At 49.5% G+C, this 17,166-nt stretch overlaps 1 protein-coding gene across 5 annotated transcripts in view; it reads right to left on the reverse strand.

Moving 5' to 3' along the window:
* Window positions 1-10,956, reverse strand: part of CCDC136 (coiled-coil domain containing 136) — a 55,376-nt gene extending 44,420 nt beyond the window's left edge. For 3 of the 5 annotated variants that reach the window (XM_079992769.1, XM_079992766.1, XM_079992767.1), the window contains exon 1: window positions 6,360-6,445. In XM_079992769.1, the coding sequence (XP_079848895.1) occupies window positions 6,360-6,408 (49 nt within the window). In that variant the 5' untranslated portion in view covers window positions 6,409-6,445. Of the gene's footprint in view, window positions 1-6,359; window positions 6,460-10,769 lie in introns of those variants that run through there. The other 2 variants (XM_079992770.1, XM_079992768.1) reach the window with 2 other exon arrangements.
* Between the last annotated feature and the right edge of the window lie 6,210 nt (window positions 10,957-17,166).

Below are 17,166 nucleotides of genomic sequence, written 5' to 3' on the forward strand. Positions count from 1 at the left end.
CAGATGGGCGGGGTATAAATAATAATTACAGTGGTACCTCTGGTTACGTACTTAATTCCTTCCAGAGGTCTGTTCTTAACCTGAAACTGTTCTTAACCTGAAGCACCACTTCAGCTAATGGGGCCTCCCGCTGCTGCCGCGCTGCCGGAACATGATTTCTGTTCTCATCCTGAAGCAAAGTTCTTAACCCGAAGTACTATTTCTGGGTTAGCGGAGTCTGTAACCTGAAGCGTATGTAACCCGAGGTACCACTGTAATAATAATAATAATAACTTATTATTATTTTGGCTAAACGTTAGGGTGCACTTCTTGACTGTAATGAAGTCTCCTTCATTAGAGGTGTAGAAACAAAGTCTGGATGCCCGTCCATCAGGGATACTTCAACAACAAGATTCTTGTGTCAGCAGGGGGTTGGACTAAATGACCTCTGAGGTCTCCTTCTGAGGCAAAGTTGGGGAACCTGACTGACTCCCATCAGCCCCAGCCAGCATGGCCAATAGTCAGGGATTATAGTCAGGGAGTGATGGGAGCCGTAGTCTAACCACCTCCGAAGAGTCCCAAGTTAGCCTGTAATTTTAAAAAAATTATTCTTATGCTGACTCATTTTCTTTTACTGCTCTTTTTAGCAAATAGTTTAGATCCTGTGTGAGTGTCTGGAGGCGGTTGGAGGATGGATGGCGGCTAACAGATTGAGGTTGAATCCTGACAAGACAAAAGTACTGTTTTTGGGGTACAGGAGGCGGACAGGTGTGGAGGACTCCCTGGTCCTGAATGGGGTAACTGTGCCCCTGAAGGACCAGGTGTGCAGCCTGGGAGTCATTTTGGACTCACAGCTGTCCATGAAAGCACAGTCAATTCTGTGTCCAGGGCAGCTGTCCGCCAGCTTCATCTGGTACGCAGGATGAGACCCTCCCTGCCCGCGGACTGTCTTGCCAGAGTGGTGCATGCGCTGGTTATCTCCCGCTTGGACTACTGCAATGCGCTCTACGTGGGGCTACCTTTGAAGGTGACCCGAAAACTACAACTAATCCAGAATGCAGCAGCTAGACTGGTGACTGGGAGCGGCCGCTGAGATCATATAGCACCAGTCCTGAAGGACCTGCATTGGCTCCCAGTATGCTTCCGAGCACAATTCAAAGTGTTGGTGCTTTGACTACATGGGCCTGGCAGAGATGACGAGCAGAATCCGAGACCAGGGAAGAGCAACGGCGGAAGAAGATTGGAAAAAATTTAAAGACTATTTAAAGAAATATTCCAAAATTCGTGAATGCTAGATTGATGTTGAATAAGAAAAATAGGGGTTAACAGCGATAATGATTAAGTGGAAGAAATTGAATGTTTTTACAATAAATTTGAAAGTAAGGGAGGGATTTGTTAATTAATTAATTTGACATGAGAATGCAGAAAGGGGAGTTACGAGGAAGTCGGGAGAGTAAGAAATATGAAATTAAGAGCGGGAAATTATACATGTTGCATATTATTGTTTTTTGTTGTTTTGTTTTATTTGTTAAAAAAAATTATGGAAAATTGAATAAAAATTATTATAAAAAAAAAAACAAAGTGTTGGTGCTGACCTTTCAAGCCCAAAACAGCCTCAGCCCAGTATACCTGAAGGAGCATCTCCACCCCCATCGTTCTACCCGGACACTCAGGTCCAGCACCGAGGGCTTTCTGGCAGTTCCATTACTGCGAGAAGCCAAGTTACAGGGAACCAGGCAGAGGGCCTTCTCGGTGGTGGTGCCCGCCCTGAGGAACACCCTCCCACCAGATGTCAAAGAGAAAAACAACTACCAGACTTTTAGAAGACATCTGAAGGGAGCCCTGTTTAGGAAAGCTTTTAATGTTTGATGTATTACAGTATTTTAATATTTTTTGGGAAGCCGCCTAGAGTGGCTGGGGAAGCCCAGCCAGATGGGCAGGGTATAAGTAATAAATTATTATTATTATTATTATTATTATTATTATTATTATTATTATTATTATTATCTTCTAAAGGTCTTTTGTCTAGTAAGATGCATCTATATTTTGTTAATTAAACAAATGCTAAACAGCAGCCCAAGGGACGCAGGTGGCGCTGTGGGTTAAAGCCTCAGCGCCTAGGACTTGCCGATCGAAAGGTCGGCGGTTCGAATCCCTGCGGCGGGGTGCGCTCCCGCTGCTCGGTCCCAGCGCCTGCCAACCTAGCAGTTCGAAAGCACCTCCGGGTGCAAGTAGATAAATAGGGACCGCTTACCAGCGGGAAGGTAAACGGCGTTTCCGTGTGCGGCTCTGGCTCGTCAGAGCAGCGATGTCACGCTGGCCACATGACCCGGAAGTGTCTCCGGACAGCGCTGGCCCCTGGCCTCTTAAGTGAGATGGGCGCACAACCCCAGAGTCTGTCAAGACTGGCCCGTACGGGCAGGGGTACCTTTACCTTTTACCTTTTTAAACAGCAGCCCTGTTCTAAGAGGCCAAGAAGTATAAGAGAGAAATCAAATATGCAACGTGGTGTGAGAAGTTTTTGCTGTCGTTCTCAATGGGGGCAAAGAAGCTGCGTTATTCAGAGCATTTGCTCACAATGCCTGTTTTATTCTGACCGACAGCAGCCCCCTGGGGAACGAGGCAGGCAGAGAAAAGGCTCTTCAGACTCCCTGATTTTCTTTGCAAGCGGGAATAGAATCAGAGTTGGATGCTACCTGGCCAGGTGTGTCTAGAATGACCCCACAATTCCGTTTGCAACCTGCCATCTCCACAACAGCTTGCGGCAGGCAATATTTCTTAACAGCGAAGAATTCTTGTGAAATAAAGATCTGCCCCTTAATACAGAGCCTGCAAGTCAAGTGAGACCTGGCAAGCTCATTATTCTTATTAATATTCCCCCAGGCCAGCTCACAAGATTTTGAACGTTAAAATGTTAAGTAAAGGTAAAGGGACCCCTGACCATTAGGTCCAGTCGTGACCGACTCTGGGGTTGCGGCGCTCATCTCGCTTTACTGGCCGAGGGAGCCAACGTACAGCTTCCGGGTCATGTGGCCAGCAGGACTAAGCCGCTTCTGGCGAACCAGAACAGCGCACGGAAAGGCCGTTTACCTTCCCGTTGGAGTGGTACCTATTTATCTACTTGCACTTTGACGTGCTTTCGAACTGCTAGGTTGCCAGGAGCTGGGACCGAGCAACGGGAGCTCACCCCGTTGTGGGGATTCGAACCACCGACCTTCTGATCAGCAAGCACTAGGCTCTGTGGTTTAACCCACAGCACCACCTGTGTCCCCAAAATGTTAAGACCAGTTTAAAATAACTTGCAGTTACAGAAATAAGATGGGTCCTAAAAAACATGCACCTGAAGGGTTAAAGGCCAGGGACAAGTGTCTTCAGCATCCTCCAGAAGCTGTGCAATGAAGGTGCCAGACATGCCTCTGTGGGGAGGGAGTCTCATGGATTAGGGGCCACCACAGAAAAGGCCCTTTCTCCCAGGCTACCATCCTGAGCCTCAGAGGATGGAGGAACTCTCAAGAGGTTCCCCTCTGGGGCCTGAGTCATTTAGGGCTTTATACATTCACATGTTTACGACCTAGGACCCTCATACCTATGGGACCACCTCTCCTAGTATGTCCTACGAAGGACCTTACAGTCTTCAAACAAAAACATCTTGCAGGTCCCAGGCCACAGGGAGGTTAGGCTGGCCTCAACCAGAGCCAGGGCCTTTTCGGCCGTGGCCCCGATCTGGTGGAACGCTCTGTCCCAAGAGACTAGGGCCCTGCAGGACTTGACATCTTTCCGCAGGGCCTGCAAGACGGAGCTGTTCCACCAGGCCTTTGGCCAAGGCACAGTCTGACCCCCTCCTTTGGTAATCCTCACAAAACTCTGGCCCAATGGTTGCCATTAATTTGATTCTGAATTGATTTTAGAATGAATTGATTTTAGAATGCTGTGTTACTTTTATTGTTGTTAGCCGCTCTGAGCCCGGCTTTGCCTGGGGAGGGCGGGATATAAATAAAAATTTATTATTATTATTATTATTAGCACCTTATGAGAATGTAAGAACGTTTTTTCTCCTGCTCTGGGATGTTAGGACCTGAACTTATGGCTTCAAGTTACAAAAAAGTCGATTCAGGCTAAAGATCAGGAATAATTTTCTGACGGTAAGAGCTGTTTGGTAGTGAGTCTCCCCGAGATCTGCTCTCTAGCATTAAAGAACATGAAGAAGATCCGCAGAAGGGACGTGGAAAAGAGTTAAGAGCCTCGGACATAAGATCTCCAGGTTGATGGACTATATGGAATTGACGGAAAGGACTGGCAGAATCTGAGACCAGGGAAAAGAGATGGTGGAACAAGATTGGGAAATTTAAAGTTTATTTATAGGAATACTGTAAAATTAATGAATGATAGAAAAATGTTGGAATGAAATTTTATGGCCTTAGTGGAAATGTTATAAGGAGTTAAGCATATATAAGTATTCTAGTTTTAATGGAAAATAAGGTTAAAAATATGTTAAGATATCCATAGTATGACAGAAAACAGAGAAAGATGGGATGGATTTGCTGAAATAATTAATAGAAGTGGAATACAGAAAGGGAGGTGAGAGGAGGTCGATGAAACAAGGGAATGAAAATAGAGTTTGGAAAAGGTGTGACGTATGTTTTTAAATTGTTTTTGTTTTGTTCAGTTTGGGGTTAGGGTCAGGGATAGGGTTTTGTTTAGTTTAATGTGCTTAGTTTAACGGGTTAAGGTTGTGTTGTGTATTGTTTATATTATGTATTGTATTGTGTTTTTTGTTTTCTTTTGTTTTTCTCTTTTCTCTTTTCCTTTTCCTTTTTTGTAAACTTTAAAAGTAATAAATATTATTTGGGGGGGGGGGAGAGCTGTTTGGTAGTGGAACGGTCTGCCCTTGGAGGTTGTGGACTCTTCTCCTTCCTTGGAGGTTTTTAAGCAGAGGTTGAATGGCCATCTGTCATGGATGCTTTAGCTGAGATCCCGCCTTGCAGGGGGTTGGTCTAGATGACCCCTGGGGGTCCCTTTCAACTCTCCAATTCGATGATTCCAAGACGAGGCTGCTGGGTCAGGCCAACAGCCCATCGAGTCAAGAACTCTCTTCTCACAGCGGTCAGCCAGAGGCCTGTGGGAAACCCGCAAACAGGATCCGACCACAAGAGCCCTCTTCCCTCCCGCAGCTGATATTCAGAAGCATTGCTGCCTCTATAACCCTCTTCTCCTCATCCATGAATTTGTCTAACCTTCTCTGAAATCCCTGTGGGAGGGAGTTCCACAGGTTAACTGCACTGCGTGAAGAAGGGCTTTCGTGCATCTGCCCCTTGAACTTCTGCCTGCTGCAGTGTCTGCAGAGTGGGGCAATCTGGGGTGAGGGTGCGGAGGGCTGGACAGCCCCCAAGCCCCACCAGCGTTCTGTTATGGGGCACAGACCATCCAACGCATGTATCCCTAATGGGATACATTCTTCCTAAGGCCTCCACAACCCCACAAGTCTCCGAAGATCGCTTCCTCGCTTCTTTCTTGGAGGGTTATGTAACTGGGTCAATTGGGGGGGGGGGAGAGAGAGAAATCGGGTGGGCAGCTGGAGGGGGCGGAGAGAGAGATTCAATTCCTCTTGGACAAAGAGAAGCCCTTTTCTCGCTGCAGCCCTTTCAGACACAATTTCAAGGGGTTGGGGTCCAGATGGAACCGGGGAAGGGGGGCAGGAAAACGGACTAACTCCTCAATGATCGCAAGTATGGAGCGTCCAGAGTGTGTGTGTGTGTGTGTGTGTGTGTGTGTGTGTTAGAGACACACAATTTAGCCGCATTTCCAAAAAAAAACCCATTTCCCCCTACACCAGGACGCGCACTCTCCAGAAAACTCCCGTTTTGCATTCCTTTTTCTCCACCGGTTTGCCCCCAAATCCCGTTCTCCAAGCGGGGCCGGGACTCCTCAAGAGGTGTATATTTGGGGAAAGGGTCTCGGGTTGGAAAGAGACTGGACTTTCCACCACGTACCCTCCTCGCCCGTCGGATGACATAACCACCGCCCGTGATGTCACCAGCGCAAGGTGTGACTATATTTTTGCAAAGAGAGAGATGGGTGGAGAAGGGTCGCAGCGGGGAGGGCTGCGTGTGCCCCTGAAGATGGGCACAGGACGGCGGGGTGGGGGGAAGGGCAGCCACAGGTGAAAAGTGGAGAGGGGGAGGAGAAAGAGGGGGGTACGGGAAGGAGGAGAAGAAGAAGAGACCCTGGAGAGGTGAAGGCGCTTGGAAGGGAGATGGGCGGAGGGGACGCAACGGAAAGGCTGCGGTGATGCAAGGGGAGGGAAGCAGGGGGGTTGCGGAGGTCCTTGCGGGAGTTGGGGCTGCGCCCCCCTCCTCTCCATCAACCCCCCCATCACTGACCTGCTCTCTCCGTCCGCCTCCCAAGCAGCTGCGTCTCAGCTGCCTCCATGGCTGTTTCTGGAGCGAAAAAGCAGACGGAGAGGGGGAGGGGGAAGCAGGAGGCGGGGGAGGCGGGGGAGGGGGGAGAGGGAGGAGGCAGGGCCCACCCCCAGGCTGGCGGAAGGCGCACACACACAGAGAGACAGAGGGCTGGCGCTACCCGGAGTCCATCCTCACAACCCGGGCTGGCGCAACCCAAACGCGACACCTCTTTGGCGCGCTCGCACCGGTACCCAAGGATGCTTTCCGTGGCGCGCTGGAAATCGGTACCCAGGAGCGCGCAGCCAAGCTTTTTGCCGCCCGGGTGCCCAGCGGGAAACATCGGAGGCGTCTCCGGCTCGCCATTCCGCGCGCGTAACTGCTGTGGAGGGCTCGCAACAAAGCGCAAAACGCGCACATAGATGGACACCCGGCCGTGGCATTTCTGGCGAGGCCAGCTCTTTAGCCAAAGGTTAAAATCTCACGACTTCAGAGCCACCCACACGCCTGTGCTTTTGCAGGGGGCCAGCGCATACACTCGCACATCCTGGCAGATGTCCCTAGCCGGGGAGCATCAGCGCGTGGCTCTCCCCCACCTCCCGGCACTCAGACATGCCCCCAGACACGCGCGCAGCGCTCGAAATGCGCATTCCCATCTGGCGAGCTCTGCTATTCCCAAGCGCTCGAATCGACGCGCACCAAGGAGTAGGCGGCGTTGTCCGCTTGGCACGCACACCCAACGGTAGGAGAGCAAGCTGAGCACCAGCCGGGACCCACAGCCCAGCCCCACATTTGTCCCCAACTGGGCACACACAAACACCCGGCACGCAAACTCGAAGCACCCGCGCGGACCTCCTGGGAGAGGCCGGGGTTTAAATCCACCTGGCTGGTGGTGACCTGGCCGGGGCAGTCTCTGCCTCTCAGCCTAAACTAGGATGGCAGCCTGGAACTACAGAAGGCTCAAGGTATTTTCCTCCCCGTGGAGAGCTGCTGCCAGTCCGAGCAGCCCATACTGAGCTACATGGACTCAGCATTGATTCCCGCCTTCCAAGTTCAGTCCACAGGTGGGGCTGGGCATGTTCCCCACCAGAAACCCTGGACAGCTGCTGCCAGTCAGTTTAGACAGTACTGAGCTAGATAATAAATATTATTATTATTATTATTATTATTATTATTATTATTTATACCCCGCCCTCCCCAGCCAAGGCCGGGCTCAGGGTGGCTAACAAGCAATAATAAAAACAATTTCAATGAATACAACTTAAAAACAAGATTAAAATACAACATAAAATATTAAAATGAAGCCTCATCACATGAGGAGAAAGGAAAAAGGAAAAAGAAAGAGGGGAAGGGAAGGGAAGGGAATCAAATTGGCTCCAAGCCAAAGGCCAGGCAGAACAACTCTGTCTTACAGGCCCTGCGGAAAGAGATCAGATCCCACAGGACCCTGGTCTCATGAGACAGAGCGTTCCACAAAGCCGGAGCCAGTGTTGAAAATGCCCTGGCTCTGGCTGAGGCTAATCTGACTTCCTTAGGGCCTGGGACCTCTAGGGTGTTGCTATTTATGAACCTTGAGGCTCTCCGTGGGGCAGACCGGGAGAGGCGGTCCCGTAGGTACGAGGGTCCTAGGCCGTGAAGGGCTTTAAAGGTCAAAACCAGCACCTTAAATATGACCCTGTACTCCACCGGGAGCCAGTGCAGCTGGAAAAGCACTGGGTGAATATGCTCCCATGGCAGAGACCCCGTGAGGAGCCACGCTGCAGCATTCTGTACCCGCTGGAGTTTCTGGGACAGCTTCAAGGGCAGCCCCGCGTAGAGTTACAGTAGTCAAGCCTGGAGGTGACCGTCGCATGGATCACTGTGATGATGGGTGGCTGAGTATTAGGCATCTTCAGGTGTGCCTGTTTGGGTAAGGGCTTGAGCTCAGTGGAGGAGCATCTGCAGATGGCCTTCTGCCCTGACACCCTGGAAGCAGCTGCCTGCCAGAGTAGACAACACTGGGTTACGCAGAACAATAGCTCAGGACGAAGCAGCTTCCTAGCTTCCTATGCACCACCCAATTCACAATTCCTTGGCCTGTCAAGGAGGGGGCTGGATGCAACTCTCAGGCATAGGGGTACAGGGTGGGGGGGAACTCTTGAACGGTACTCTCATGTGGGGGACTCCCTGGTCCTGAATGGGGTAACTGTGCCCCTGAAGGACCCAAGTCCACAGCCTGGGAGTCATTTTGGACGTGCAGGTCAATTCTGTGTCCAGGGCGGCTGTCTACCAGCTCCAAATGGTACGCAGGATGAGACCCTCCCTGCCCGCAGACTGTCTCGCCAGAGTGGTGCATGCTCTAGTTATCTCCCGCTTGGGCTACTGCAATGCGTTCTACGTGGGGCTACCTTTGAAGGTGACACGGAAACTGCAATTAATCCAGAATGCGGCAGCTAGACTGGTGACTGGGAGCGGCCACCGGGACCTCATAACACTGGTTCTGAGAGATCTGCATTGGCTCCCAGTACGTTTCTGAGCACAATTCAAAGCGTTGGTGCTGACCCTGAAAGCCCTAAACAGCCTCGGTCCTGTATACCTGAAGGAGCGTCTCCACCCCCATCGTTCTGCCCGGACACTGAGATCCCTCATTGCGAGAAGTGAGGTTACAGGGAACCAGGCAGAGGGCCTTCTCGGTAGTGGCACCCACCCTTCCTTCAGATGTGAAGGAAATAAGCAGCTATCCTATCTTTAAAAGACATCTGAAGGCAGCCCTGTTTAGGGAAGTTTTAAATATTTAATGCTGTATTAACACTTGATTGGAAGCCGCCCTGAGTGCCTGGGGAAACTCAGCCAGATGGGCGGGGTATAAATAAATTATTATTATTATTATTATTATTATTATTATTATTATTATTATTATTAAATTTTGCCCCTGCCCCCCACATCTCCCCCTGCCCCCCTGCCCCCCTGCCCCTGCCACCAAGGAAGAAAGGTGAGTGAAGATCTACATCAGGAACAAAGGGGGGGGGAGTTAAAGATCTGCTGCCCCTACTAATACGGCCGCCTGAGACAGTGTGCCAGCCCTACCTGAATCCTACAGGGATAACTGTCCAACTGCAGTCCGGGACTATGTCTGCATTTGCCACTGTGTCCAGCAGGGGGCAGCAGAGATCATGCGACAGCAGCTGGAGGCGGCAGACAAACCTTTTCAGAGATGCAAAACAAACTTAAAGGGCATTTCAGCTCTGAGTCTGCAGGAAAGACAAAATCTGGGTTTACCCCAGGGGTAGGCAACCTAAGGCCCGAGGGCTGGATGCGGCCCAATCGCCTTCTAAATCCGGCCCACGGACGGTCCGGGAAGCAGCTTGTTTTTACATGAGTAGAATGTGTGCTTTTATTTTAAATGCATCTCTGGGTTATTTGTGGGGCATAGAAATTCGTTCTTCCCCCCCCCCCCAAAAAAAAAATATAGTCCAGCCCACCACATGGTCTGAGGGACGGTGGACTGGCCCACAGCTGAAAAAGGTTGCTGACCCCTGGCCTACCCAATGCCCTTTTAAACACGCTATGAAAAGGGGTGTTCCTGGCTTACCTTTGTTCTTATTTTTATTACAGTGGTACCTCGGGTTACAGACGCTTCAGGTTACAGACTCCGCTAACCCAGAAATAGTATCTCAGGTTAAGAACTTTGCTTCAGGGTGAGAACAGAAATTGTGCGGCTGTGGTGTGGCAGCAGCGGGAGGCCCCATTAGCTAAAGTGGTGCTTCAGGTTAAGAACAGTTTCAGGTTAAGAACGGACCTCCAGAACGAATTAAGTTCTTAACCCAAGGTAAAGGTAAAGGAACCCCTGACCGTTAAGTCCCGTCGTGGCCGACTCTGGGGTTTTGCGCTCATCTCGCTTTACTGGCCAAGGGAGCCGGCATACAGCTTCCGGGTCATGTGGCCAGCATGACTAAGCCGCTTCTGGTGAACCAGAGCAGCGCACGGAAACGCCGTTCACCTTCCCACTGGAGTGGGACATATTTATCTACTTGCACTTTGACGTGCTTTCGAACTGCTAGGTTGGCAGGAGCAGGGACCGAGCAATGGGAGCTCACCCCGTCGCGGGGATTCGAACCGCGACCTTGTAATCAGCTAGTCCTAGGCTCTGTGGTTTAACCCACAGCACCACCCGTGTCCCTTAACCCAAGGTACTTACTTATTTACTTTGTGATTTTGCTGTTGCAACTTTACGTGATGAACCGCCCTGAGATGTACAGGTATAGGGCAGTATACAAATTCAATTCATCACTATCGTCAGTGTCTACGACACCTCTCTCCAAACACAATCCCATCTCTCTCTCTCTCTCTCTCTCTCTCTCTCTCTCCCTCCCTCCCTCTCTATGACCTTCAAAGCACACCCCTCCTCCTTACTGTCTGGAGGCTGCTCCATCACTGGATTTATGGTTCCCGGGCCAAATCTGTGAGATGATTCAGAAGCTCTGGCACTCTGGTCCAGAAGGTCACATTCTGAAAACCTTCCCCTCTTCTCCCGCACCCCAGCACAGCCAGCCTCGTAGACAAGCTGGAGTCACTCTTGCACAGAACATCCTTCTCACCTGAGATGCCACTCAGAGTTCTAGATTCTGCGTCTCCCTGGCAACGGACCACACAGCATCCCTGAGGGGCAGCGGGGTTTCTGCACGCCTCGCTGCCCCGGCGGCTGCGGAGAGGCCAGCAACAGCGCACAATGCTGTCACGGTCCGGTTCACAGGCGATCAAAGTCCCAGCTGGGGACGTCAGGACCAGGGGCAAAATGGCAGGGTGGGAGCAGGAATGGGGGTCCAGAAGCCAGGAGTCAGAAAGCTAAGAGTCCGAGAGTCAAGAAGCAAGGAGTCATGAAGTCAGGGGTCTGAGGGTCAAGAAGCAAGGAGTCATGAAGTCAGGGGTCCGAGGGTCTCAAAGGGTAAGTAAAGGTAAAGTCATGAAGTCAGGGGTCCGAGGATCAAGGAGCAAGGAGTCACGAAGTCAGGGCTCCGAGGATCAAGGAGCAAGGAGTCACGAAGTCAGGGGTCCGAGGATCAAGGAGCAAGGAGTCACGAAGTCAGGGGTCTGAGGGTCAAGAAGCAAGGAGTCATGAAGTCAGGGGTCCGAGGATCAAGGAGCAAGGAGTCACGAAGTCAGGGGTCCGAGGATCAAGAAGTAAGGAGTCACGAAGTCAGGGGTCCGAGGATCAAGGAGCAAGGAGTCACGAAGTCAGGGGTCCGAGGATCAAGGAGCAAGGAGTCACGAAGTCAGGGGTCCGAGGATCAGGAAGCAAGGAGTCACGAAGTCAGGGGTCCGAGGATCAGGAAGCAAGGAGTCACGAAGTTAGGGGTCCGAGGATCAAGAAGCAAGGAGTCACGAAGGCAGGGGTGCGAGGATCAAGAAGCAAGGAGTCACGAAGTTAGGGGTCCGAGGATCAAGAAGCAAGGAGTCACGAAGGCAGGGGTGCGAGGATCAAGAAGCAAGGAGTCACGAAGTTAGGGGTCCGAGGATCAAGAAGCAAGGAGTCACGAAGGCAGGGGTGCGAGGATCAAGAAGCAAGGAGTCACGAAGTCAGGGGTCCGAGGATCAGGAAGCAAGGAGTCACGAAGTCAGGGGTCCGAGGATCAGGAAGCAAGGAGTCACGAAGTCAGGGGTCCGAGGATCAAGAAGCAAGGAGTCACGAAGTTAGGGGTCCGAGGATCAAGAAGCAAGGAGTCACGAAGGCAGGGGTGCGAGGATCAAGAAGCAAGGAGTCACGAAGTTAGGGGTCCGAGGATCAAGAAGCAAGGAGTCACGAAGGCAGGGGTCCGAGGATCAGGAAGCAAGGAGTCACGAAGGCAGGGGTGCGAGGATCAAGAAGCAAGGAGTCACGAAGTCAGGGGTCCGAGGATCAGGAAGCAAGGAGTCACGAAGTTAGGGGTCCGAGGATCAAGTAGCAAGGAGTCACGAAGGCAGGGGTGCGAGGATCAAGAAGCAAGGAGTCACGAAGTTAGGGGTCCGAGGATCAAGAAGCAAGGAGTCACGAAGGCAGGGGTCCGAGGATCAAGAAGCAAGGAGTCACGAAGTTAGGGGTGCGAGGATCAAGAAGCAAGGAGTCACGAAGTTAGGTGTCCGAGGATCAAGAAGCAAGGAGTCACGAAGGCAGGGGTCCGAGGATCAAGAAGCAAGGAGTCACGAAGTCAGGGGTCCGAGGATCAGGAAGCAAGGAGTCACGAAGTCAGGGGTCCGAGGATCAGGAAGCAAGGAGTCACGAAGGCAGGGGTGCGAGGATCAAGAAGCAAGGAGTCACGAAGTTAGGGGTGCGAGGATCAGGAAGCAAGGAGTCACAAAGTCAGGGGTCCGAGGATCAGGAAGCAAGGAGTCACGAAGGCAGGGGTGCGAGGATCAAGAAGCAAGGAGTCACGAAGTCAGGGGTCCGAGGATCAGGAAGTAAGGAGTCACGAAGTCAGGGGTCCGAGGATCAAGAAGCAAGGAGTCACGAAGTCAGGGGTCCGAGGATCAGGAAGCAAGGAGTCACGAAGTCAGGGGTGCGAGGATCAGGAAGCAAGGAGTCACGAAGTTAGGGGTGCGAGGATCAAGAAGCAAGGAGTCACGAAGTTAGGGGTCCGAGGATCAAGTAGCAAGGAGTCACGAAGGCAGGGGTGCGAGGATCAGGAAGCAAGGAGTCACGAAGTCAGGGGTCCGAGGATCAGGAAGCAAGGAGTCACGAAGGCAGGGGTGCGAGGATCAAGAAGCAAGGAGTCACGAAGGCAGGGGTGCGAGGATCAAGAAGCAAGGAGTCACGAAGTCAGGGGTCCGAGGGTCTCAAAGGGTAAGTAAAGGTAAAGGGACCCCTGACTATTAGGTCCAGTCGTGGCCGACTCTGGGGTTGCGGAGCTCATCTCACTTTACTGGTCAAGGGAGCCGGCGTACAGTTTCCGGGTCATGTGGCCAGCATGACTAAGCCGCTTCTGGCGAACCAGAGCAGCGCACGGAAACGCCGTTTACCTTCCCGCTGGAGCGGTACCTATTTATCTACTTGCACTTTGACGTGCTTTCGAACTGCTAGGTTGGCAGTAGCAGGGACCGAACAACGGGAGCTCACCCGGTCGCGGGGATTCGAACCGCCGACCTTCTGATCGGCAAGTCCAAGGCTCTGTGGTTTAACCCACAGTGGCACTCAAAGGGTACTGCAATAATAAATGCTTTCTGGCTGATATTGAATGAGCCATGCAATAAAAAGTATTTGTTAGATAAAGTTAAATTAAGTTAACAAAAAACAACTTCACGCAACTGTGTAAATAATAGTTTAATTGTAAATTACGGTAGTACAATGTGCATAGTCGGAAGTTCCTTTCTTTGCTGATCCAAACAGTGAATAACATTATGTCTTTGCCTTTATTCACACTTTCATTCTTCTTTCTCTTTGTTTTTTCTTTCTTCTGTTCTTTTCCATTCTTTCCTTTTTATATTTATAATCTTTATAACGTAGTAAATGTTATTTTGTTTGTATTGCATGTGTTTTAAGAACCTGTTTGTCTAATAAACTCTTTTTTAAAAAAAAAAAAGGATGTGAAAAGGAGTACTTTAAATGGTAAAACAAACAGAAAATTCAATAAAAATTATATACAAAAAAAGAGAGATAACTTGCTCATCGTTCTCTTGAAACTGAAGCACCTGCTGTTTCTGCTGTTATTAAATGCTTAGCTTTGGGGCACACAATGGCTGGAAATCTACCCTTTCAGACTGATGGAGCGGCTCTGGGATGCTGGAAACGGGGACTCTGCCAGGACTTCGGACCATGACACCCAATGGGCTGGCAGACCCCCCAACTGTGCCCCATTACAGTGGTACCTCGGGTTACAGACGCTTCATGTTACATACGCTTCAGGTTACAGACTCCGCTAACCCAGAAATATTACCTTGGGTTAAGAACTTTGCTTCGGGATGAGAACAGAAATTGTGCTCCGGTGGTGCGGCGGCAGCGGGAGGCCCCATTAGCTAAAGTGGTGCTTCAGGTTAAGAACAGTTTCAGGTTAAGAATGGACCTCCGGAATGAATTAAGTACTTAACCCGAGGTACCACTGTATAGGTTTGTGTTCTTCTGCTCATTTATACTTCCAATTTCTCCTCCAGAGAAAGCCTGAGGTATCTGTTGAGAATCCCTTTTTCTCGACTGGAGAAATACCAACGAAAGAACAATGGCAAGAGAAGCTGATGAACTATGCAGAACTGGCAAAAATGACAGGCTAAGAGAAAAAGACAACAGAGACTTTGGAAAAAGATTGGGAACCATTCCTATTATATTTGCAGAAGCAAAGAAAGTCAATAGACTTGATGGCAGGATTGAAATAAACATTCACATTATTAGCATTAGAAGACCGTGAAAGATGATGGTGCACTTACTGTTATTTTTAGGTCTTTAGGTTTGATGTTATGTTATGAATAACTTTTTCTGTTAAGAGATAGCAAAATGGGTGAAAATAGGGACAAACCAGAATCGGAAGTTGGGGAAAACCTTGGAGGGAAGGAATATATAGTGAATGTTAAGAAATTGAGGTGTATGTAATGAATGCAAAAGAAAAATGAATAAAAATTTAAAAAGAGAGAGAGAATCGGGAAGAGTGGAATAAATTTAATGATTATTTAGTAAAATATGTTAAGTTAAATTAACCGGAAATAGCTTGCAGATACTTCATGGGCTTAGGATTTTATTTATGTTAAGTGATTAATTAATATGTTTAATTCCATAAGGTGAAGATCGAAGGATGTTAATGTTTAAGTTAAATTTCATAAAAATTGGGATTTGGAAAACCGTTAAAAGGACATGCAATGAAATTCAACCAAGGGGAAGCAAGGAAGTCACTTAACAAAGTTAATAACTGGAATTTTCAATAAGGCTATGATTTATGTTTGTTTGTCTTGTGTTTTTGTTTGTTTGTTTATAATATTGTAAAAACTAATAAAAAAAATTGAGGGGGGGGAGAGAGAGAGAATCCCCTTTTCTCTAGGAGATTAGGGTGGATGCAACCGCAGATTCACGCCGGTTGGCAAGGGAAAAAACCAGCCAGCATCATCGCATCCAGGATCAGGCCCTGCCAAGGGGGGAGAGCATCCCATTATCCAAGGAGAGCAAGGGCAGTGGAGGAGAGTTTGGGGTAATCACTTTGTCCTTAATCCCTTCTCTATCCCCCACCCCTGGGTCAGGGGGCTGGACCGATCTTCCTTAAGCTGCTTTCCATCTGCTCATCCTTCCTGGGGAGGGGGCCGGCCTGCCTCCCTCTTGACGGACAATGAGGGCCCTGCCCTAGACCGCCCCCCGCCTCCATCTATGGGGACAAGATCCAGGAGTCTGGAAATGCCTGGAACTTTTTAGTGCAGGGCTCAGCAGACTTTTTCAGCAGGGGGCCGGTCCACTGTCCCTCAGACCTTGTGGGGGGCCGGATTTTATTTATATATATATATATATATATATATATATATATATATATATATCCAAAAAAAGAAAAATTACAAACATCAATTCATCATCCATATTCATTTTCTAACTTAAACCGATTACACAACTAAATTAAGATATACCTAATTACTCTAAACCCCTCTTTGCTGTATACAAATACAACACAGTTAGAAATGTTATATTAAAGCTTTTATATTATAAATAATATTTCAAATTCCCCTATACCCCCCATTCCCCTTCACCCAATTGCGATCTTGTTTTATTTTATTTTTACTTCTTCCGTCTTGTTGCGTTGTTATAATTTAATCATTGTTCAGCTGATTCTTTCATTATTTCCTTGCTTACCCCTGAACGTTTTATACACCGGACTATATTTTTTTTTGGGGGGGGGGGGAGGGGGAAATGAATGAATTCCTATGCCCCACAAATAACCCAGAGATGCATTTGAAATAAAAGGACACATTCTACTCATGAAAAAACACGCTGATTCCCGGACCCTCCGTGGGCCGGATTGAGAAGGCGATTGGGCCAGATCCGGCCCCCGGGCCTTAGTTTGCCTACCCATGTGTAGAGCAGGCATGTCCAAAGTCCATTTAGGGGGCCTAATCCTGCCCACCGGTCAGTTCAATCCGGCCCCTGTGGCAGTTGTTTATTTCCTGAGGTGAAATCCTTAAATTTGGCAGGTCAACAAATTTGGTCGGCCCTTCGGTCAGCCCTCGTGTCCCTTCACTTCGTCAAATCTGGCCCTCCTTGAAAAAAGTTCGGACACCGCTGAGGAAAGGAGAGTAAAAAGGCAACAGGATGGGGGCTTATAAAATTATGCCTGCGTGGAAAAAAATGAGATTCCTGCATGGCTGGGGGTTGGACTATATGGCCCTTGGGATTCCCTTTCTATGATTCTGTGACTAGATGCTCCATTGGCTGATGGGCGCTTCCTATGTCCTTAGGAACTGCCTTCTGGAGAGATTCGGGCAAAAGGAAAATTGGTAACCAAACAATTTAACCCCAGTGTTGCAAACAATAAGTAATATCCAAGGCAAAACGATGACCAAATACAATGATACAATATCAATATCCATCAATATGCACATGATACCCAGCTCTACCTCTCTTTCAAATCAGAACCAGTGAAGGCGGTGAAGGTCCTGTGTGAGTGCCTGGAGGCGGTTGGAGGATGGATGGCGGCTAATGGATTGAGGTTGAATCCTGACAAGACAGAAGTACTGTTTTTGGGGGACAGGAGGCGGGCAGGTGTGGAGGACTCCCTGGTCCTGAATAGGGTAACTGTGTCCCTGAAGGACCAGGTGCGCAGCCTGGGAGTCATTTTGGACTCACAGCTGTCCATGGAGGTGCAGGTCAATTCTG

The sequence above is a fragment of the Podarcis cretensis genome, assembly GCF_951804945.1.
Source record: "Podarcis cretensis genome assembly, chromosome: 10".
In the NCBI taxonomy this organism is placed as follows: Eukaryota; Metazoa; Chordata; class Lepidosauria; order Squamata; family Lacertidae; genus Podarcis; species Podarcis cretensis.